Genomic DNA, 24,636 nt, shown 5'->3' with positions numbered 1-24,636 from the left:
TTTCTATTCAAGGCATTCATTTTTAATTCTGTTTAAGTAGTGTTGGAGAGAAGCTAAAGTAGAATGCTTTTCCTTCTGTGTGTGGAGTGTGGTGATTTTGCTAATTGTTGGGGATTCAGTGATTAGTGTATGATCCCTCTGTTCTTAAATGGGTGAGTGTGCTAGTACAGCAAAGATGTAATTATAGTGTGGTATATGCTTTGAAATACATCTAAAATGCTATGGAAACATAGTATTAATTCTCTTTAGAGTGTGCTGAGATGCATAAGCCTTCAAGCAAGAAATGACCTTTGAGGACCTTTGAGATTTCTTTCTTTTAACTTAAAAAATTTTCTGTTCTGTTGCAGTATGAACATACATTACAATGTTACAGCAGTATGAACATACATTAAAATATAAGAAAGAAACTCAATGTCCCATTCTTCTCATCAAGGTGGTCTTGGTCTTCACAATCAGAATCCCATTAATCTCGGAGTCTCAACAATTCTACCTCCTTTAATACAGATCTAGAGTCTATCTTTTACGTTTCATGTACAAATGTTGTAATTAAGCCTTTCTCGTTTCCTTTCTGGGTTGTTATAACATAGACTCCTAACTGATCTCTCCCTTGGCTATTCATTGTTGGTTATTCACTGTTAACAAAGGGCTTTCTAAGTTTTAAGTATAATCTTGTTATTCTTACCTTAAAATTTTTCATTACTCTCTCATGGCTGACAAAGTAAAGTTTTTTTTTATGGTGGCTCCTATTACCCTTCAAGATCATGCCTTTCTTTGTCTTTAATAAATATGAGAAGAGGTAATATAAAAGAGGAAAATTTCTTTTGGTAACATGCCTTGTTCCCTTTTACTTCTTCCTTCCTCTTTCCATAATTAATTAGAAATGCTTTTAAGTTATAAGGAAATGGGCAAGAATAAAAGCACATTTTTTTCCCAGTCTTGTTTACCTTTTTTTTTTTTTTTTTTTTTTTTTGGTGCTGGGGAATAGAATCCAGGGCCCTGTGCATACTAGTTGTTTACCTTTTTAATATCTTGAATTCATTAATTTCTTGATCACAGCCACTTTCTTGTCCAGGCTCTTTTCCTCCTATGACAAGTTTTTTTTTTTTTTTTTTTTTTTTTTTTTTTTTTTTTTTTTTTGCGGAGTGGGGGACATATTTTTATTTATTTTGGGAAAATATCTATTAAAATTCTTGGGTCATATGGCAGATGTAACTATAAGAAAGTATCTTGATGATCTGAGGCTTGGTGGTATGAAAAGTTATCTTAGGGCTTAAAGTAGTAATCACTAAAAAAACCAAACCAACCAACCCTGATTATCAAAATTTAAAACTTTTCATCACAGACAACTCTAAGAAAATGAATAGGTAAACAGACTCCAGTCTGAGAAAGGACTTATACCTGAGATATATTAAGAACCAGTGGGGTTCAAGGCCTGTGAAGAATCTGCTGCTTGACCCTCTGGGACTGTGGCTGGTTTTTTGGAGTCTTCCTTTTTCATGAAGGATAATATGTGTTAGCAGGTAGAATGGTTTTATTAGTCTATTTGCTGTCAGCAGTGTATGAAAGTTCCAGTTGCTTCACATCCCTTGCTAACTTTTCGTGTTGTAATTCTTTTTCTATTTTTAGTCATTCTGATGAATGTAGAGTGGGATGTCATTAAATGGTTTTAATTTTAGTCCTTGATTATTAATGATGTCCAGCACTTTTTTCCTGTTACTGACATTGCTCCCTTTGTTATTGACATATCTTCCTTTGTGAAGTGCCTACTTAAATCTTTTTAAAAAATATTATTATTATTATTATAGTTGGACACAGTACACTTATTTTATTTATTTATTTTTATGTGGTGCTGAGGATCAAACCTAGGGCCTTGCACGTGTGAGGCAAGCACTCTACCGCTGAGACACAATCCCAGCCCCTAAATCTTTTGCTCACTTTGAAATTGGTTGTCTTTTTTTTTTTTTAACTGAGAATTAGAATTCATTTATATGTCTTTTTTAACTAATCATTAGAATTCTTTATATGTCTTTCTTATCCTGATATCAATCCTTTGTTAGTAGTTATCTACCCATTTTCTTAGATAAACAGAAGTTTTACATTTTGATGTAGTCAATTTATTATTTTCTTTCTTTTTTCTTCTGGGTGCTAGGGATGAACCCAGGGCCTCATGCATGCTATGCACAAACTCTGCTACCAAGCTATCCTGTAACCTGCTTTTCTTTCATAGTTACTGCTTTTTGTTTTCTAAGAAATCTTGACCACTTTCAGTTTGTGAATATATTCTTTTAAAATTATAGTTTTAGCTTTTATGTTTAGATATATGAGCCATCAGTAGGTTTTGTGAATATTATGGGGTATGACAACATTAAAATTTTTCTTTACAGATGTTTAGTTATTCTAGCAGCACTTATAAAAAAATGCTGTTATATTGCATTTTTGAAATTAAGATGACAGTTTAAATGGTGCTTAATTTCTGGGCTCTCTTTTGTCCTATTGGTTAATCCTTATGTCAGTACCATATGAAATTTATACCGCACTGCTCTGTTGACATGTCATCCATGTCCTTTTTTTTTTTTCCCCCCAGTCCTGGGAATTGAACTTAAGCCCTCTACCACTGAGCTACATCCTCAGCATGTCTAATTATTTCCTGATTGAGTGATTGAGTGATTAGATTGGTAGAGCTGTGAATTAGATTGATGTCTAAGTGATGTAACCTTTCAGAGAATCCACCCAGAAGCACATGATATGACTATTATTAGTGACATTAAGTTTGAATACTTAATTGAGGTGATGTCTGCCAGATTTCTCCATTGTAAAAAAGAGTCTTTTACCCCCCTTCCTTCTTTACCTGCAAGAACAGTAGTTTATTTGAAGATGACACCAGCACACTCTTGATAGAGGAAAGGGGACATAAGATAGGAACAGAAAGACAGTCAGCAAAAGATAAGGTATCAAGCCAGTTCTAACCACACCCAATTCCACTGGGGAACTTTGGAGCTAACATAGAGGTCGTGGCTCAGCATCATCCTACAGAAAGGATAAGAAACTTAGGGTATTTGAACACCAGCACCTGTCAGTCATAGTTTGAGGGCTGCTGACAAGGGGAATCAACTTTCAGGCACTTCTAAGTTGCCATGAACATGGGGGAAATATAGGCTGTGGATGCCAAGGAAAACTCTCAGTTAAAGAGATGCAGATGTTGGCATTTAGAAGTCAGGCCGGAGTGGTAAGAGCTGAAGGGACAGTTTGAGTGTCTATAGTGTCTGCTGTGATAACCTAGAACCTCGAGCTTGAGGCAAAAATTTATGTGCTCTTATTTTGTCAGGAAGCAGAGGTGGCGGGAAAGGAGAGTGAAGAGAGAAGCAAGTTTAAGTCAACTCAAGGGTGCATTTCCAAGTTGGCCACCCCTTGGTAACAAGTACAACTGATTGCTTGACCTCCTAAAGCTGTCTCCCAGGAGGATGTATAAAGTACTGCATCCAGGACAATACACCAAGAGAATTTACCCCTCAGCTTCTGTATGTCATTGGAGAAAGATTTGTCTCATGGTACATTAACTCCCTGGAGCATCCAAATTGTGTGTAGGTGGGTATCAGGTGGGATCTCATAGGCTCCCTCAAAGGCAAGAGGGAAGCCAAAGGTGGGAAGTGAGAGGCATCCAGCACGAAGGAGGTAAAAGATTGCAGGATTGTGCCTGTGTACTGGAGGTTAGACCTACACATATTTTGTCAGTCCATGATACCTGGGGTGAAGAACATGACAATAGCCTCAAAATTGGCAAGGCCAAAGAAGATTTGAGATGTTGCATAAAAAATGTCTGATGTATTTAGATTCCATTTGTATTTAACAAATATGTACCCACATACACATAGAATACCCAGTCACATGTAAAAGAAAATAACAGCTATCACATGGTGGTGGGATCCCTTGGAATTTGACTTTCTCCCATAGTCATCGATAAGTTTTTAAACCTTTTTACAGTAAAGATATTTTAATTTTATAATGAGAAAATGGTTATGGACAATTTTAGGAAGGAAGGCAAAACAAAATTTTTTTTCGAAGTAAAAGAAGTTAGCAAAAAAAGAAAAGATACCATGTTTACTTTATGGTAGGGATAAGATTGCATTTTTCTTCAAGAAAAGGATGAATCTTTTAAGATTGTTTAGAAAAGTAGAAACAACTGTCTTTTCAAATGTGAGAAATGTAACTCTCAAATTAGTTTTTAAACAATTTAAAAATGTACTTTTTATATCCTGCATTATGCATTTTTTCATTGATTTAGGCATTCATTCATTTACTTAGACAACAGCTGTTACAAAACACTTCTTGACTCCCTGCTTTGAGCCAGGATCTCTGCTAGTCACTGGTAAAGAAGAATAAGATTCCCTGTCTTCTTGGGATTCATTTTGAAGTGAGGGGCAATGGATTGTGAGATAATACTCATCAAATATTCAAATGCTTTCTTACATTTCCCAGCCTCCATTGCAGTTAAGTTGGGGCTTTGTATGTGACAGGTTTTCTTCAGTGTACTGTGAGCAGAAGAGATCCATGCCACTTTTGGACTTTGGCAGCTGTGATCTGTTGTGACTCCTCCAACTCTCTCTACCCCTTCAGTGATAACCTTGGAGGCCACATATGCTAGATGACACAGCTATAAGATGGGCAAGGCTACTATGCTGCATCAGATCTGGCCTGACTGAGATAAATTTTATACCTTTATTGTGGTAAAATATGCATAACATAAAGTTTTCCATTTTAAACATTTTAAAGTACACAATTCAGTGGCATTAAGTACATATACTAAGTGTGTATCTTTTTTGTAACAGATAACAGTTCATTTGAAACTGTGCTTATCCTCTTGTCCAACAACTATTTAGTATCCATAGAAAATTACTCTTGTAAGCTATTATCATATCATTTTAGTGTAGTCAACTTAGGAGGGTCTTATTAATATTTCCTTTTACAGATGAAATTGGGGCAGATAGAGGTTAAATTATTCCCCAGTTTACATAGCTTACCTGATGGAGCTGGCTGTTTAACATATCTGACTCTACACTTTGAAGCATGCTTTATACCAGTGGTTGGCATCTCATGGCCTGTGGGCAAATCTGCCTTTTTTTAAATAAAATTTTAATAGGATACAACCATGCCCATTCATTTATGTATCATCTTTGGCTGCTTTCACACTTTTTAAAAAAAATATATTTAAATATAGCATTATGACATGATTCTTTTTTATTTCTTTTTTTTTTTTTTAAAGAGAGAGAGAGAGAGAGAGAAAGAGAATTTTTTAATATTTATTTTTTAGTTTTCGGCAGACACAACATCTTTGTTTGTATGTGGTGCTGAGGATCGAACCTGGGCTGCACGTATGCCAGGCGAGCGCGCTACCACTTGAGCCACATCCCCAGCCCTGGCTGCTTTCACACTTAAAATGCCAGAGTTGAGTACCTGTGACAGACTATATTGCCAGAAAATCTAAAATATTTACTGTGAGGCCCACTATAGAAAAAGTTTTGTTGACTTCTGCTTTATAGAATAGATATTTAAAATTTTGTGGGGGAGGAGTACTGGGGATTGAACTCAGGGACTCCACCCCTGAGCCATATCCCTAGCCCCATTTTTTGTATTTTACATAGAAATGGGGTCTCACTGAGTTGCTTAGTACCTCACTTTTGCTGAAGCTGGCTTTGAACTCGAGATCCTCCTGCCTCAGCCTCTTGAGTTGCTGGGATTACAGGCATGCACCACTGTGCCTGGCTATTTTAAGTTTTTATTAAAATAATACATGCACATATGTGAACACTGAAATACTACCAAAAGTTTTATTTTTGTAGAAACCCCTTCTGTACTGTTCCCCACCCCAGTCCCATGCCTCTGAGACAACGTGGCATTTATTATATTGACATTCTAAACAATATTCTTATTCCCTCTTTCTTTTAAAGTATTTAAAAATTTAATTTACCCATAACTAGAAATTTATGAGATACAGTGTGATATTTGGTGCATGTATACAATGTGTAATGACCATATAATAGTAGTTAGTGTATCCATTACCCCAGACCTCCACTCCTTGTTTTAAAAATTGTAGAAACTAATTATTGACTAACCTAGTTAATTATCTTAGTTTTTAGGCCAGTATCTTAGTTTTTAGTAAGTTATAAGTTATCATTTTAGCTGGAATATATTTTATGATTATTTAAATAATTGTGTGCATTTTCATTATAAAGTATGCAAGGAAAATCAACATGAAATTATCAGTAGCTAACATTTATTTAGTACTTACTATGTGCCAGGCACTATTCTAATGTACTTTCATGCAGTATTACATTTATTCTTTACAATAGCTATAGGACATGTAGGTACTACTATTATCTCCATTTTATAGATGAAGAAATATCATTTAGAGATTGTGTGTCTTTCCCTTGGTCAAGTGCTTTCTGGTGTGATGGAGCCAGGTTTCCACACTAGAACTTGAACTCTTAAACATTAATATAAAGCCAGATGGATTAGTGTACTATCAACAATCATAGATTAGTAGTTCTATTAGCAAATAATCTGAAGATTTAAAATATGTAAATTTTCTGGGGGCTGGGGTTGTGGCTCAGTGGTAAAGCACTTGCCTAGCCTGTGTGAGGCACTGGGTTCAATTCTCAGCACCGTATATAAATAAATGAATAAAATAAAGGTTCATCAACATCTTTAAATAAAAAAATATTTAAAAAAATATGTAAATTTGCTGAGGCTCAACTTTGAAACAATTTCATTTGAAACAGGTGTAGGGCCGTTAGGTAGTGGGTCAATCAGCGTGGATGGTTTTTCTGAGGGTAATTCTATTTTCTAATGGACTTTATTAAATTTGCCTAATCTCAGTCTAGTGCATTGGCTTTTAAACTTAAACCTGCAGCAGAATCACCTGAACGTCTTCTTGAAGCCCAGGTTACCATTTTCAGTAATTCCTGAAGCATAGCGTTTCTTAGCATGTCTGGGATGGGGCCTGAGAATTTGCATTTTCCCAAGTGTTGCTAAGTACTGCTGGTCCAGGGTTTAAACTGGCTTGTTGCTATTTCTATTCTTTCTGAATGTTAGGGATCTTATATATTGCCTCCCTTGATCTTTTTTCCTATCTTTTTCTTTATGAGGTGGGGTCTCACTGTGTTGCCCAGGCTGGTCTTGAACTTCTGGGCTCAAGCAGTCCCGCCTCAGCCTCCTGACTGGCTGGGTCTGTAGGCTTTTACCTATTCCCTGGCTCTGTTTTTTCCTTTTAATTAGTCTTCTTCCTCCAGGTAGTGTGTAAACTCCTGGAAAACAACAGTTCAGTCATGTGGCTCATATTTTTTTTTCCACCCGCCAGAGATCAGGGTCATGTTGCCCAGGCAGTAGGTAATTCTTTTGTTGTTGTTTTTTTTTAATAACATTAAAGAGTCATCCCCCTGCTTTATTGAAGTATGACTGACAAATAAAAAGATAAGGTATACAAGATGATATTTTTCTTTTTTTTGAGATGGAGTCCCTTTGTGTTGCCCTGGGCTCAAGTGATCCACCTGCCTCAACCTCCTGAGGAGCTGGAACTGCAGGTGTGCACCACACAGTCAGCTACAATGTGAAGATTTGATATACATTGTGAAGTGATTACAAGTAATCAAGGTGGTTACTACATCCATCACCTAACATTACCCTTTTAGGCAGTAGTAAGTTGATTTTTTGCATTCCCTTAGAAAGTGTTTGTGTAAATTTGATTTTTTCTTTTTTTCTTTTTTTTGGTTTGGTACCAAGGATTAAGCCCCGGGGCACTTAACCACTGAACCACATCCCCAACCCTTTTTATGTTTTATTTTGAGATAAGGTCTCACTAAATTGCTTAGGGTCTTGTTAAATTGCTGAGGCTGGCTTTGAACTAGTGATCCTTCTGCCTCTGCTTTCACTGTGCGCCACTACACCTGCTGATTTTTTCAGTTATAAATGTAATATATTCCTGTTGTAACGAACACTTTTAATAGCATCATTAGAAGAGAAAAATGTTAACAAAAGGTAGAAGCAGACTCTAAAGGATTTTCAGTGGCTTGGCGGATCACAGCTAACCACTGAGGTGGTTGGAGCAGTGTCAGAAGCACATAAATAAAGCAACTCAGAGATATCACACATGGGGTTTTTATCTGATTTTTAGTAGAGTTTCTTGCCTTTTATCTTTAGCATTCTTTGAAATCCACTTTTTTTTTTTTTTAATCTTTTATTTATATAGAAGCTAACCAGAATCAACATGTCTGTGACCGAGGAAACAAATCATGGAGGACATGACAGCCATCTTCCTGCTGGTGGCAACTCTGTATTGTGCTTTGGACAGGTAACGGTGTTTTTTTTTTCATCTGTGGAAAGACTGAGGTTAAGTTAGAAAAGTTATAGTGAAATGATATGCGTGCAAAAGCTCTTACTGTAATTGGCACCCCCAACCCCCTGCCCTTTTTTGTCCTAGGAATTGAATCCAGGGCCTTGCCTATACTAGGCAAGTGTTCTATCACTGAGCAACATACCTGGTTTCTCCTTTAGAAGGCCTACTTAGGGGTCTTTGCTGAATTGTGAGTACATTTTGGCATTTTCCCATTGAAAGATAAAAGACATACTTTAGATGTATATTTATTCATTCATGTGATAAAGAGATTTTGTCATATTAATATGACATAAAATTTAAAATGAAACAAAGATTGTATGTGGAAGGTCTCTCAACTTCCCCATTACTCCTGTCTGTATGTCACTGAGTTGGCTTTCTTGGAGACATCCAAAATTATTGGAGTCACGTCTTATTCTATGCATGGAAAAGAGAATCTTTCTTTGTCCACCCAAATTATCTTTTTACTAGAGTTTATTGGAAATATTTATTTTATTTAAATAGGGCAAAGGGGCTGGGATGTGGCTCAGTGATAGAGTGCTTGCCTTGCATGCAACAAAGCCCTTGGGTGATCCTCATCACCACACAAACACACACACACACACACACACACACACACACACAGAAAGAAAGATAAGGGAAAAAGCCCAAACTACAAGTGGAGAGTGCAAATGGAGGTAAGATTTCCTTTTCTGTTTTCCTTTTCCTTACTTCCTTGCTTGCTTAAACGTATACAGACTCTAAGGTGGGAAGTTTCATTTCTTGATTTAGCTGGAGAGGGCTGAGGGTATAGCTCAGTGGTAGAGCACTAGCCTGGCCTGTGTGTAGCCATGGGTTCCATCCCTAGCACTGCAAACAAACAAAAACTCTAAACCCAAAAACCTAATTTAAGCTTGAGAAAGTTTAATAAGGGTAGCAGTAACTGATAACTCATTAGTTCTCAAAATTTGGTTCTGGGACCCTTGGGGGTTCATAGGACCTTTTCAGAGTCTTATGAGGTCAAAATTAATTTCATAGTAACATTAATGAAACATTATTTGTTGCCTTTTTCACATACCTTCTTTCATGAGTGAACAGTGGAGTTTTTTAGACTGTATAATGTAATGGTTGCTTTGATGGCTAATAAAATGTGTGCCTTTAAAAGTTTCTCAAAGTTAATTCCTGATATTGATAGGTATAACCCACATAAACAAAAACTCTGGGATCCTCAGTACTTCTTAAAAAAATTTAACTAATACATTAAAATTATACATATTTATGTGGTACCATGTGATGTTTTGATTTATGTGTACTTTGTTTGCTCAATACTTTTTAAGAGGAAAGGGTGCTGCAAAAGAGACTCACTGATGTGAGGAATGGTGTAAATGTTAAATCTGGTTTCCCCTTCTGGATTGTAGTGCCAGTACACAGCAGAAGAGTATCAGGCCATCCAGAGTGCTCTGAGGCAGAGGCTGGGCCCGGAATACATAAGTAGCCGCATGGCTGGAGGAGGCCAGAAGGTAGGGGAGGCGTCATGCCTGGATGATCTTACCACCTTTGGGTCCTCATGAATTCAGAAGGTTCTTATTCACTATTACTGGATGTTTCCTAGTGCCTTTGGATGGATGGGTTCCAGCCTTCACTGTCATAGGAAGTGGCCCAAGCATTGCCTTGAGACATGTAACTGCCATGTTAAGATTTTTATTAAGTCCTTAAAAAATGTTCCCTTTGTCATTTGCCTCTAATTTTATTACTACTGCTACTACTAGTACTATTATTACTACTGCTGCTGCTGCTGCTATTACTAATTCTTCTTTTTCCTCTTCCTCCTCTTCTTTTTGTGGTACTGGGATGAAACCCAGGGCCTCTTGCATACCAAGCAAGCCGCTCTACCACTGAGCTACACCCCCAGCCTCTAATAGTAACTGCCACATATGTTTTTGATCTTCCATAAAATATGTTAACCTGAGATTTGTACCTTTTTGAAAAATGTGGGTTTTGGAAACTGTTAGGAAAACGGGTATCTTTCCCCTCTGAGGCTGGTAACTACTTTCAGACAGACCATTATTTATAACTGGAAGAGACTTTGAAATACATTCCTTAAGAATTTCTCTAAACAGTTTAGTCAAAAGGACTAAGTAAATTTTTATTTACATTAAATATGCAAGAAATTTTTTTTATTGATTTTTAAAATTTATTTGTTCTAATTGGTCATACATAAGAGCAGAATGCTCTTCGATTCATTGTACACAAATAGATGTTCTCTTTGAGTAGTGGATGCTGATCAGTAACGGAGAGTGAGGAGGCATGGGAAATATGGAGGAACTTTGATTGGGCAAAGGAGAGGGAGGGTAGGAAGGATGCATGGGGGCAGGAAAGATGGTGGAATGAGATGGACATCATTATCCTAGGTACATGTGTGATTGCACATATGGTGTGACGCTGTATCATGTACAACCATAGAAATGTAAAGTTGTGCTGCAATTGTGTACAATGAATCAAAATGCATTCTGCTATCTTATATACCTAATTAAAATAAATAAATTAATTTAAAAAAAAGCAAGTGGAGCACAATTTTTTGCTTCTGATTGTACACAAAGTAGGGTCACACCATTTGTGCAATCACACATGAACCTAGGGGAATGATATTCATTTCATTCTACCATCTTTCCTATCCCCATGCCCCCTCTCCTCCCCTTCCCTGCTTTGTCCAATCCAAAGTTCCTCCACTCATCCCATACTCCCCCCCATTATAGATTAGCATCTACTTATCAGAGAAAAGATTCAACCTTTGTGTTTTGGGGTTGACTTACTCGCTTAGCATGGTATTATTCAACTCCATCCATTTACCTGCCAATTCCATAATATTATTCTCTTTTATTGCTGAGTAATATTCTATTGTGTATATATACCACAGTTTCTTTATCCATTTATGTATTGAAGGGCATCTAGATTGGTTCCACAGTTTAGCTATTGTGAATTGTGTTGCTACAAACATTGATGTGGCTGTGTCACTGTAGACGCTGATTTTAAGTCCTTTGGGTTATAGACCAAGGAGTGGGATAGATGGGTCAAACGGTGGTTCCATTCCAAGTTTTCTAAGGAATCTCCACACTGCTTTCCAGATTGGTTGCACCAATTTGCAGTCCCAGCAATGTATGAGTGTGCCATTTCCCCCAAATCCTTGCCAACACTTAATTGTTTCTTGTATTCTTAATAACTGCCCTTCTGACTGGAGTGAGATGAAATCTTGGAGCAGTTTTGATTTGCATTTCTCTAATTACTAGAGATGTTGGACATTTTTTCATATATTTGTCGATCAATTATATATTATCTTCTGAGAAGTATCTGTTCAGTTCCTTAGCCCACTTATTGATTAGATTATCTTTTTTTTTTTTTTTTTTGCGTGTGTGTTTTAACGTTTTTGAGTTCTTTAAATATCCTGGAGATTAGTGCTCTATTTGATGAATGTGTGGTAAAAATTTGCTCCCACTCTGTAGGCTTTCTCTTCATCTTATTGATTGTTTGGAGTCTTGCTAAGGAACTCAGGACCAAGGGGCTGGGATATAGTGGTAAAGCACTTGCCTTGCATGTGTGAGGCCCTGGGTTTGATCCTCAGAACCACATTAAAAAAAATAAATAAAAATAAAGATGGGCTGGGATTGTGGCTCAGCGGTAGAGTGCTCGCCTAACACATATGAGGCACTGGGTTCGATCCTCAGCACCACATAAAAATAAATAAATAAAATGAAGGTATTGTGTTCAACTACAACTAAAAAGATAAAAAATAAAAGATATTGTGTCCATCTGCAACTAAAAAAAATATTTTAAAAAGAAAAAAAAGGAACTCAGAACTTAATCTGACATGATGAAGATTTGACCTACTTTTCTTCTATTAGGCATAGGGTCTCTGGTCTAATTCCTAGGTCCTTGCTCCACTTTGAATTGAGAGTTTTGTGCGTGGTGAGAGACAGGGGTTTTATTTCATTTTGCTGCATGTGGATTTCCAGTTTTCCTAGCACCATTTGTTGAAGAGGCTATCTTTTCTCCAATGTGTGTTTTGGGCACCTTTGTCTAGTATGAGATAACTGATAGCCAAAGCAATCCTTAGCAAGAAGAGTGAAGCAGGAGGTATCATATTACCAAACCTTAAACTGTACTACAGAGCTGTAGTAACAAAAACAGCATGGTATTGGCACCAAAACAGACATGTAGACCAGTGGTACTGTATAGAAGACAGAGCCAAGAAATTTTAACTAAGTTTTTCCTTAAAATTTCTTTTTCTAGGTGTGTTACATTGAAGGTCACAAGGTAATTAGTCTGGCCAATGAAATGTTTGGTTACAATGGCTGGGCGCACTCCATCACCCAGCAGAATGTGGGTGAGTATACTTCCTGGCAGTGCTGTCTGCTTATTTTGGTGTGGTAAGGCAGGTGGATTTGGTTGCCATCAAGAGGAAAATGGGTGAGTCACAGGGATCCTCTTCAGCTGGTTCTCTTTCCCCCTCCTAGATTTTGTTGACCTCAACAATGGCAAGTTCTACGTGGGAGTCTGTGCATTTGTGAGGGTGCAGTTAAAGGTGAGGGTGATGGAGCAGACCTACTTCCTGGGAGGGTTGGGGGGCAGGTAGTCAGAGTGAGTAGGGAGGGAAGTGTCTGGACCAATACACAGCCACGCTGAAGAGCAGGCTCAGGGTTGTGTCCCTGGGGTGGTGGTGTTCAAAATTTTTACTAATGTGTCCCCCAGAAGAATTTATAAATTTACACACACACACACACACACACACATTTTAGTTTAGATAGACACAATACCTTTATTCTCTTTTTTCTATTTTTATGTGGTGCTTAGAATTGAGCCCAGTATCTCACATATGTGCTAGGCAAGCACCCTACCACTGAGCCACAACCCCAAACCCTGCCAGAAGAATTTTGAAAATCCACCCCCTCAAAAGAAAAGAAAAACTCTCCTGTCTTCTTGTACATTTTTAGGTTGACAACTTTTTTTTTTTCTTTTTTTGCTGTACTGGGGATTGAACCCAGTGGGGCTCTGCCACGAGCTACATCCCAACTGGTATTATTTTTATTTTTTAAATTTTGAAATAGGATCTCTGTAGTTGCTGAGGCTACCTCTCAAGTAGCTTAAGTTACAGGTGTGTGCTACCATTCTCAGCTTAAGTTGACTCTTCAGAGTTTTTACCACATATATAAGTAGTTACAAAAGGTAGGCTTCTGGCATATTCTAAAATTTGACATTTTAAAATTAAACTGTCACATCTTTTTTTCTATTTTAATTATATTTATTTATTTTTTCGGTACCCGGGACTGAACCCAGGTGCCTTGTACCACTGACATACATTGCCAGCCCTTTTTAAAATCTTTGTTTTGAAACAGGATCTCTCTGAGTTGCCAAGGCTGGCCCTGGAACTTGGGATTCTCCTGTATCAGCCTCCTGAGTCGTGGGGACTACAGGCATGTTTTATTGTACCTTCACCATGCCTGGCTGTTACATCTTTTTTAAACCTAACAGTGGAATCTAAATGCCATAGGGGATTGAATGCCATCATTTATTTGAAAAAATACATGTGCAAGCTGTCTTTTTTTTTTTTTTTTTAGTGCTGGAGATCAAATCCAGAGCTTCACACATACTAGTCAAGTACATACTCTACCACTGAGCCCTAGCCCCAGCTCTTTTTATTTATTTATTTATTTTTATAACATAGGGTCTCACTAAAACTTTCAATCCTTCTACTTCAGCCTCCCAAGTAGTTGGGATTTCAGGCGTGTGCCACCATGCCCAGCATAAAGCATAAAGATTTCTTTAATCAGCAGAAATCTTACATTGTTCCTTCTTTGTTTGAACTCATATTTTCATTGTTTCCCCTATTGAGATTTATCTAATATATATTTATGGTTGAAAGGTTAATGATAATTGTATTATACTTCTTTGCCTCTGTGTGCTATGGGTGTTGGTGCACATGTGTATATGTATAAAAATATATATTTAAAAAAATTTTCAGTGACCTTATGGCTTTAAATATTAAAGATTTCTTCTGGATCAGGTTATTAGTTATTGGTAAGACAATTCATCAGACAATGGTGTTTATGTTGAAAAGACAACATAAGTATCAAAATTTTAATAAAAAGACATAATAAACTTATACAGAAAATGTCTATTTTAACAAGATGGATGGTGCTTTTTAAATTTTTCAGTTAGTTAGAACCATAGTTGAATATATATATATTTTTTAATAGTACTGGGGATTAAACCCAAGATCTCACACATATTAGGCAAACATTCTTTCACTCAGGTACATCCCAATGCTTGTTTTACTTTATTTTGAGACAGAGTCTAAGTTGCCTAGGATGGCCTTGAAATTGTGATCCTCCTGCCTCAGCCTCCCAAGTCACTGGGATTACAGGCATGTGCCACTGTGCCTGGCATTACTGATTTCTTTCTTTCTTCCTTTTTTTTTTTTTTTTTTGTAGTTGTAGATGGACAGAATGCCTTTTTAAAAATTGTTTATTATTTTATTTTTTTTATTTTTTGTGGTGGTGGGGATTGAACCCAGGGCCTTGTGCATGTGAGGAAAGTACTGTACCAACTGAGCTATATCCCCAGCCCCTATTGTTTATTTTTTCATGTGGTGCTAAGAATTGAACACAGTGTCTCACATGTGCTAGACAAGTGCTCTGCCACTGAGTTACAGCCCCATCCCCATTACTGATTTCTTGAATGAGTGTTCATCATTACTTATATTCTGACCATTAATTTTTATATAAAGTACTAATAAACCTTGTTCACACAAATAAGTAGTTGGGAATTGAAGGAATTTTAATATAGTGTCCCTCATTTCTTTGAGTGCTTTCTGATTTATTTTTAGAAAATCAGAGTGTTGTCATTAAGCATTATATTTCTGTTGACAAAAGCCAAGAAACAAAAAAGATTTGCTATCAAATCAGAGCTCATTACATTAGGTACGAAATTTCAAATTATTCTTACACTTGACAATTCCAGAGTTTTTATACTTCAGGGTAATGAAACTTAGAAAGATTTGGGATGGGTTAGAAATATGCCTTCTTATATAACGGGCTTTGGAAGGGAGAATCATCTTGATGCCTTAACATTTCCAGGCACTTGCGGTCTAGGAAATAGTTCTGGAAATTGATGTCTTAGAATTATCCGTGCCCTGTCTATTTCAGCAAGGGTTCCATATACATAGTTTGAACACTGCTGCTTGAGAAAAAGAAGAGCTGGGCAGTCATATACAGGACTACAGCTTTTTATATTAGAGTTTGAACTCCTTTTTCACCCCCAGGATGGTTCATATCATGAAGATGTGGGTTATGGTGTTAGTGAGGGCCTCAAGTCAAAGGCCTTGTCTTTGGAGAAGGCCAGGAAGGAGGCAGTGACGGATGGGCTAAAGCGAGCACTCAGGTAAGCAGAAGGGGTTGGAGTCTAACTGACCTTATTTCAGCTCTTGTTTAAGAGCAGTTTCCTGGAAAAGTAACATGTTCACATGGGCCAAAAATCTAAATAACATGAAAAGATAAATCTTACTCCTACCCTTGTGGCTGCTTATCCTATTTTCTCATTTTGGTTTGTGTTTCCTCAGTGTTTTTGCTGAGGTCTTCCATGTTGGAGAATGGTAGAATACTGTATTTCCTTTTTTTGTCCTTGCCACCCCAGGAACATGTCATGGTAACTTTTAGCCATGAGTACTGTGGTAGTCAGCTTGCTGTTACTATAACAAATACTTGAGATAAATCAACTTATAGAGGGAAAAGGTTTGTTTTGGCTTACAGTTTTAGAGTTTCAATCCAGGATTAGTTGACCCTGTCACTTTTGGGCCTGTGGTGAAGCAACACATCATGGAAGGGACTGCATGATAGAACAACCTATTCACTTTTTGGAGGGGAAGTGAAAAAACAGATTAAGAAGAGACAAGTCAAGTGCCCCACAATCCCCTTTGAGGACAAATCTTTAATGACCTTAAACCTCCCATTAGGCTCCAACTTGTAAAGATTTCATCACCTCCTAATACCACCAGTCTAGGAATCAAGCCTTTTAAGGGATAGGTTTTATGAGTGGTTTCTTAGTCTTTTCATACTCACCGTCTCTCTTAAGGGATTTGTGTGTTATACTCACTGCTGTATTCTCAGAACCTAATCCAAGTATGCGAATGTGGCCTGTTCAGAAACCATTTATTGAGTGTATATTAGAATACATTTCCTCTAATACAATTGAGAAGCGATTTGTGTACAGTTTTAACTCTGAAATTACATGTAACAATCATGTTTTGCTTTTTTCCCCTTCCCTTTAGGAGTTTTGGGAATGCGCTTGGAAATTGTATTCTGGACAAAGACTATCTGAGGTCATTAAATAAGCTTCCACGCCAGGTATGTTAGAGTGGCTGGATGGAAGGGTAAGATAATACAACAGGTTCTCTTGTGTTGTGGGTTGAGTGTTTGGGGGATGGAGGGAGAAATGAGGATTTAGGTATTTACATAGTCTTGAATGTTTATTTCAGCAATGTTATTGCTGTCAGGAATCAGTCACTTCATTTTATAGGTGGAGAAATTGAGGTCAAGAGAATTTCCATTACCTGTCTCACGTAAAGAGAACTGTGGTGGGAATGGTCTGAGTCCTTAGAATGAGCACATAGTTCTTTTCTGCCCATTGTCACGTCCCAGAGAAGCTCAGCCTTCTTTCTTTCCCTTAGCTCTGTTGTGTTTAAGGGGCAGATCTCCCTTTTTTAAATATTTTTATTAGTTGTTGATGGTCCTTTTTTTAAAAAAAATTATATTTTAGTTATAGGTGGGCACAATATCTCCATTTTATTTTTATGTGGTGCTGAGTATTGAACCCAGTGCCTCACGAATGCTAGGTGAGTGTTCTACCTCTGAGCCACAACCCCAGGCATTTTTTTTTCCTTTTTATTTTTTTAAAATTATTTTTTAGTTGTAGTTGGACACAATACCTTTATTTTATTTATTTTTATATGGTGCTGAGAATTGAACCCAGTGCCTCACACATGCTAGGCAAGCACTCTACCACTGAGCCACAACCCCAACCCCAGATCATTCTTTCTCTAAGTATCTATCATGTGGTCTGAGCATCTGCCTTAGGAGTAGGGGATCTACATTGCAGTATCCCTGGAGTCACTCAAGAGCCTGAGTTAACCTTTGGGGTGTTCTTCCTTGCTTGGTGGCGAGTCGCTGCTTTCTCTGTGTCCTTCTCTGCCCTGTGGTCCTTGCCATGCTGCCACCAGATCAACATTCCCTGGAGCCCCTAGTAGAGGTCAATTGGCCTCTGTCAAAACTCCATAATCTATTTTTAAAATCATTTTTAAACATTAGATGCAATATTTTGTTAAGGATTTTTGTATTGTTTACAAAAGATATTAGTCTACAGTTTACTTTTTTATTGTGGCATAAAAGCACATAAAATTTACCATCTTAACCATTTTTAGTATACACTTGAGTAGTGTTAAGTTTATTCACATAGTTGTGAAACTGATCCCTGGAGTTTTTCATCTTGAAAAACAGAAACTCTGTTCCCATGAAATAACCCCCAAAGGGCATCAACCTCTATAGGGGCAATCAACCACTGAACTATATCCCTGGCTCTTTTTAAATTTTTTGAAATTTTGAGAGAGGCCTTGCAAAGCTGTTGAGGCTGCCTTTGAACTTGTAATCCTCCTGCCTCAGCCTCCTGAGCTGCTGGGATTATAGCCACTGCACCTGGCTGCCATTCTACTTTCTGTCTCTGAGTTTGACTCTTATGGATACTTCACATAAGAGGAGTCACATACAGTTTTTATTTTTTAGTGATTGGCTTATTTCACTTAGTATTAATGCCTCAATATTTATCCACATGGTAGCAGGCATCAGAATTTTCTTCCTTTTCAAAGCTGAATCATATTCTATTATATGTGTACATTTCCATGTTTCATTTATCCACCGTCTGTCGATGGGCATTTGGTCTACTTCTTGGCTCTTGTGAATAATATTGCTCTGATTATAGATGTGTAAAAACCCTTGGCAACTCTGCTTTCAGTGTTTTTGGACATATACTCAGAAGTGGCATTGCTGGATTCTACAGAAGTTCTATTTTTTAATTATTGAGGAACTGTCATACAGATTTCTATAGTAGTTGCACAATTGTACAGTCCTACTTAATATCATATAATAGTTCTGATTTATCCTTGCTGTTTTCCTCTTCTTTTTTTTTTTTTTTTTTTAATAGTAGCAGTCCTAACGGGCAGGAAGTGATATTTTATTGTGGTTTTGCTTTGCATATTCCTGATAATTAGTGATATTTAATATGCTTTCATAAACTTATTGGCCATTTGTATATCATGTTAGGTAATATTTAGGTCCTTTGCCATTTAAAATTTTACATATATTATATATATTTTACACATAAAATATATATAATATATATGTATATATTTATTGATTTAATTTTTTTTAGCAGTACTGGGAATGGAATCCTGGGGTGCTCAACCAATGGGTTACATCCCTATCCCTTTTTATGTTTTGAGACAGGACCTTGTTAAGCTACCCAAGTTGGCCTCAAACTTGTCATCCTCCTGTCTCTGCCTCCCACATTATAGACTGCACCACTGTGACTGGTGATCTGTGATGGATTTCCTGGAGTTGCTAGAGGACTCTGGGGTTTCCTGGAGTTTTATTTTGTTTCTTTGATTGGGTTTTGTTTCCTTGCTTCTATATGTCTTGTGATCTTTTTTGAGATCCGAGTATTTGAAAAACCACTCACCTTTCCAGTGTTTATGTCCTGGCTTGTGGGGTGGAAGACAAGACCTTTACCACATGGGCTGGCCAGGGGTTCTGGGATTTTTCAGACCTTTCATGTCTTTTGCCCCTCATGATGTCTGCTTGGAGCTCTAAAATGTTGTGGTGCCCACCTGTTTTAGTCCCTTCCAAATTCTGCTGCCATTAGTCTATTAGTGCTCTGGGTAACAGGATAGAAAATGGTGTCTCAGGCAGCTCACAAACCAGAATACTGGATATGTGGTCCATTCTTCGCTTTCCATCCTGACGGAAGCTCCCTGGCAGGGGAGGTTTCCTTCCAGCTGTACCACTCTGCTCAGGGTGGGATAGTGGCTGGATGAGTGTGTGTCACGCTGCACATGCTCTTACCCCTCTTGCTGGAATGCTGTCACACTTTTATTGGTGTAGGTGGTGTGGCTTCTCCACTAGCTCTAGAGTTCTCACTAAGGTATTCTGGTCCACATATTGTTAGGTTTCTCTATGGGAGAAAAAGGGCTCCCACTCTGTTATCTTGTCGATGCCACTTACATTTCTTCTGTTTTTAATGAATTTTTAAAATGAGGTGCAATATACAGACAACTGAACAAATCATATTAGCACAACTTGATGAATTTTCCTAAATGAACACAGCTTCTTGCCTCCCAGAAAGAGAAAAAGAACTGTGCTAGCTCTCCAGAAGCCATTTATACACACCCTTGTCACAACTTAACCTTTATCTTTTTATTAGTAACCACTGTCTTGACTTCTGTCTTCCAGACTTATATTTTTTCCTGTTTTTGAATTTTATATTTCTTAATGAATGGATTGAAGAATTAAAAAGTACACTTGACATGGAGACAAGAGCACATAGTATTAGTGTTCAACTTGATGGATTTTAAAACCAAACACATCCACGTAACAGCCTCTGGATGAGGACACAACATGACTAGTATTGGAGAAGTCTCATTTTTATTCCTTGCAGTCACTACCAAGGAAAGCCACTGTTGTTTTGTTTGTTTGTTTGTTTTTGGTGTTTTTTGGCAGTGCTGGGGAGGAACCCAGGACCTCACATATGCTAGACAAGCTCTGTACTACTGAGCTACATCCCCAGCCTGCCATGGAGAACCACTTTTAATAGATTTGTTAATTGTTAGGTACTCTCTGTAATCATATTGTCAGAACTCTTCTATCTGGCTTTCTTGCATTCTGTGAGATTCATTCATGGTGCATGCAGCATTTTCATTGATGTATAATTTTCTATTGCAAGAATATATGATAATTTGTTTTCTTCATTCTGTCTTTAATGGACATGTGGGTTTTTTGTAGCTTTTGGCTATTTTGAATAGAGCTCCTTTTAGCACTCTTGTGTGTGTGTATTGGAACTCAATTGTACTCATTTTGCTTAGGACTTACTAGGTCAGAAGATACTTAGTTTTAGTAGGTTCTTCTGCTTTTCCAGTATGATTGTATGAATTTGCATTTCCACATAGCATTATTAAGAGCTCTAATTGTTTCATAACCTGAACATTAGTTGGTATTGCCAGTCTTTTTCCCTTTTTTTTTTTTTTTTTTTTAGCTTTTTTTTTCTTTTAAACAGCAACTTGAATTATTGTGACTTATAAATAAAAGTTTAAATAGATAATTGAAACACCTAAAAAATAAACATTTAGACATATTAAATATATTTTATCTCCCTTAATATTATATTTCATGCTGTCTTTTTTTCTTTTTTTGGTACTTAGGATTGAACTCAGGGCCATTTAACCACTGAGCCACATGCCCAGCCCTATTTTGTATTTTATTTAGAGACAGGGTCTCACTGAGTTGCTTGGCCTTGATAAATTGCTGAGGCTGGCTTTGAACTCTCGATCCTCCTATCTCAGCCTCCCAAGATGCTGGGATTATAGGCGTGTGCCACCGTGCCTGGCATTGCTGTGTCTTTTTAACCTTCTCAGGTACATTTCAATGTAGATAAGAAATCCAAACTATAATTTTCATTTTCATGTTATCATTATTAAAATAGTCATTTTAATTTCTTGTTTTCAAATAATTATTCATCAGCATCAATTTTATGAATTGAAAGATATGTTCTCACTGGGGATGGTGGTACATGTCTATAATTCCAGAGACTCAAGAGGCTGAGGCAGGAGGTTTGGAAGTTCTAGGCCAGCGTCACCTGTCTCAAAAATAAAAAAATAGAAAGGGTGGGGATGTGGCTCAGTGGCTAAGCGCACCTGGATTCAATCCCCAGTACCAAAATGTTTTAATTGTACTACATCATACCTTCAACTTCTTTAGTGATGAATGTTGTATTTGTAGGGAGCACTGCTGACTGGGAGGACTGAGAAGATACAGGTCTCCTCAAAGACTATGTGTCATCTCTTCTCTGAAAAAAAGGGACAAGGGGACAGTATAAGACAGGTCAGCTGCCAAGGAGAGTTTCAAATTAGATTATACAGACTGTTGCCCTGAGTCAAAAACAAAGAAGGGTTATTTTTTATAAAAAGATCATTAATATAGAAAATTATAAAATAAAAAGTAAAATTGTTCACTCTTCCACATGTGGTTGTAACATGTGGAAGAGTGAACTATGGTCGCAGCTAAGGCAGGAGGATCGCTTGAGCCCAGCAATTTGAGGCCAGACTGGGCAACAGCAAGACCCTGTCTGAAAATAAAATGACTTGGAAGTTGTGGATCTTTTTTCTCAGCCTTTTAGGACCTAGGAAGAATGATGGATAGGCGACTGGCAAATGTCATTTTCTGGGAGTCCTAGGCTATGATGAATGGAAGAGAAAGGAACGGGGTAAGCAATTTGAGCAAATTTTTTTTTCTCCTTTCTCCCCTTGTTAGTTGCCTCATGAAGTGGATTTAACTAAAGCAAAGAGACAAGATTTTGAACCATCTGTGGAACAGGCAAGATATAACAGCTGTCTACTGAATAGGGCTGTGGGACCTTCAAAACCACAGAAGGGGACCTCTCCATGCAGACCAAGCCACTTGGATGATCCCCACATTGTGCTGCAGGGGGACAAGGCCAGCAGTTCCCGGTAGGAGCCCAGATTCTGTCCTTTTCCTCTTCTGCCCTCTCTGTGGCTTAGGTTGCTGCCATTTCTGCTTTCAGAAGCAGCAAGTTGGTTTGTGTGCCTCCTGAAGACCTGTGTATTTGTTAGTTATTTGCTTAACTACCTTCTTGATCTTCAGATGCAGAAGCCCAACACCCTGCACCGCGGAGAGTGATGCCACATACCAGCGGAAGCTCCGGCAGCAGCAGCTACAGCGGCAGTTCCGGGAGCAAATGGAGAAGCAGCCACGTGCTCAGATGCCTGCTCCAGAGGTTGAGAAGAGGAGTGAGGGTGTGTGAGGGCTGGCAGCAGTGGCCTGGGTGTGCTGTGAAGGAAGAAGTCTAGGGGACAGGATGACCTGATTCTGAAGAGGCCAGTAACAAGGTGGTTAGCTCCAGGCCAGGTTCCACGAGGGCCTCTATCAGAACACACAGGATAGATGAGTTCAGTAAATTAAGATGGTGAAATCTCCCATGTACTTTGCTGTTTCTGAAGACAGTGGTTTTTTTGGGGGGAAGTAAATAGGCCTTGCCATAATGTGGAATTCATAATTTCAGGGCAAAGAATTTTTTTTGGCTTTCGATACTTTGTCTCTGGATTAGAAAGCCTTATTTTTTTTCCTAAATGGCTTTGAGTGTAAGGCAAATTGGGTTTGAAGATAATGGGAGCTTTTGGCAGGTTATCTGCCAGTGAACTTTAGCTTATTTCAGAGTGCAGGTTCAGTGGAAGTAGTAAGACATTTTTTGGCGGGGAGAGTTGGGGGCGGCCCAGAGAGCGAATTTTTGCCAATTTTCCCCACAAATGATGAGGATTCAGAGGATGTACTTTGTGTTTTGGTTGTTTCATCCTCCTCAGCTTTTATACACAGGGCTAGGGATATAGCTCAGTTGGTACAGTGCTTGCCTCACATGCACAAGGCCCTGGGTTCAATCCCCAGCACCCCCTCACCAAAAAAAAAAAAAAAAAGAAAAAGAAACTGTCCTTGGCCTATCCTAAGTAATGAGTTATTCCAGAGGGTTAGCTTCTGACCATTGCAGTTGCTCTCAGGTGGGTTGTGGTGGAGGAAGGCGGACTCCAGGGCTTTCCCCAAACTTATCAGTCAACAAGAACCATCGCTTCAAGCCTCAGCCTGGATGGCTTCTAAAAACCCTATGTATGTATATGTGTGTGTGTGTGTATAAGAAATGTACATTTTAGTTGTAGATGGACACAATATCCATTAATTTTATGTGGTGCTGAGGATCGAACCCAGTGCAAGTAGTCAAGTCCTCTACCACTGAGCTACAACTCCAGCCACCCTCCTATTTTTTCTGTTAAAGAACACACTAGCTTTTGCTTGTCCCACTTTGGTGAGGATATAACAGTACAGATCTTGAAGGACAGGGACTCAGGAAGTTGAGTTCCTTTACCAGCTGAGCCTTTGTAGCCTCAGGCAGCTTTGCATTTCTGAGATGGCTCCCTCTAAACAGAGGGGAGTTGATCTGATCTCTAATTCCACTTAATCAGTCTGACTTGTTCTTTCTCTCCTGTGTGAACTCTAGCAGCACTTCCTGCCCGCCCTTTGACGCACAGCACCCCTATAACTGACACAGAGCCACTCAAGGAGAAAGTTGTCCTTGCAGGTAAATGACATAAGAATTAGTAAGTACCCATGGAATGTTTGTAGGTTACTGTGGTGCATACTTTTGGTAGTCACAGAATACATATTAAAAGAAGCATAAAACTCCTAATTTTTGGCTGGGTGTGGTGGCACTGGTTTGTGATCCCAGAGACTTGGGAGGCTGAGGCAGGAGGATTACAAGTTGGAGACCAGGCTCAGAAACTTAGTGAGGCCCTCAGTAACTTAAGGATGTTAGTGTAAAGTGTCCCTGGGTTCAATCCCTAGTACCCCCAAAAAGTGTGTGTGGGGGCTTCACTTTTGTCTGTTTTTTTAACCTATATAAAGTTTTAGAAAAATGGAAAGAGGCCTTCAGGTAGACTAAGGGGCTCTGACTTCATAGATATGTTTAGCTCTTCTGTTGTTCCAACAAAGGGAAGCTTCAGTATACTTTTCAGGGCAAAGAAGAGAAAAATTGTGAATTTTGTTATCGGGTACTTAAGACCTGGAATTTCTTGTGACCACTTTTCTCAGTGCTTTCTGTGAAGACACATGTAGCTGACAATTTGTTTTTCTGTGATTTCCATTAGAGAACCTTGAAGACAACCTTGAAATGTGGGATCTGACTCCAGATTTAGAGGACATTGTCAAGCCCTTATCTAGACCAGATCCACCCCAGACCTCTGCCACCCGAGTCCTGAACAATCAGGACAGGATGCCACACAGCGATCTTCACCAGAAGCCACAAGAAAAATCTGGACTCTGGCACCCAGAGACTTACAGCACTAACCAGCATGTAACACGTAGCAATGAGATGTGTTTAGGTATAAACTTAAAGGG

General features: G+C 38.3%; 1 protein-coding gene across 12 annotated transcripts in view; it reads left to right on the top strand.

The window, feature by feature from the left end:
• Window positions 1-24,636, top strand: part of Rad52 (RAD52 DNA repair protein) — a 29,163-nt gene that overhangs the window by 2,640 nt on the left and 1,887 nt on the right. For 2 of the 12 annotated variants that reach the window (XM_076853968.1, XM_076853969.1), the window contains exons 2-13: window positions 3,326-3,585; window positions 7,505-7,577; window positions 8,243-8,344; window positions 9,784-9,885; window positions 12,653-12,746; window positions 12,877-12,944; window positions 15,681-15,799; window positions 16,686-16,761; window positions 21,988-22,184; window positions 22,339-22,490; window positions 23,741-23,821; window positions 24,387-24,620. In XM_076853968.1, coding sequence (XP_076710083.1) covers window positions 3,521-3,585; window positions 7,505-7,577; window positions 8,243-8,344; window positions 9,784-9,885; window positions 12,653-12,746; window positions 12,877-12,944; window positions 15,681-15,799; window positions 16,686-16,761; window positions 21,988-22,184; window positions 22,339-22,490; window positions 23,741-23,821; window positions 24,387-24,620 — 1,363 coding nt within the window. In that variant the 5' untranslated portion in view covers window positions 3,326-3,520. Of the gene's footprint in view, window positions 1-3,325; window positions 3,586-5,210; window positions 7,384-7,494; window positions 7,692-8,242; window positions 8,345-9,783; window positions 9,886-12,652; window positions 12,747-12,876; window positions 12,945-15,680; window positions 15,800-16,685; window positions 16,762-21,987; window positions 22,185-22,338; window positions 22,491-23,740; window positions 23,822-24,386; window positions 24,621-24,636 lie in introns of those variants that run through there. The other 10 variants (XM_076853972.1, XM_076853977.1, XM_076853970.1 and 7 more) reach the window with 10 other exon arrangements.

The sequence above is a fragment of the Callospermophilus lateralis genome, chromosome 4, assembly GCF_048772815.1.
Source record: "Callospermophilus lateralis isolate mCalLat2 chromosome 4, mCalLat2.hap1, whole genome shotgun sequence".
Lineage (NCBI taxonomy): Eukaryota > Metazoa > Chordata > Mammalia > Rodentia > Sciuridae > Callospermophilus > Callospermophilus lateralis.
Note: the sequence above shows the minus strand (reverse complement) of the source record. Positions and strands in the feature narration are given on the sequence as shown.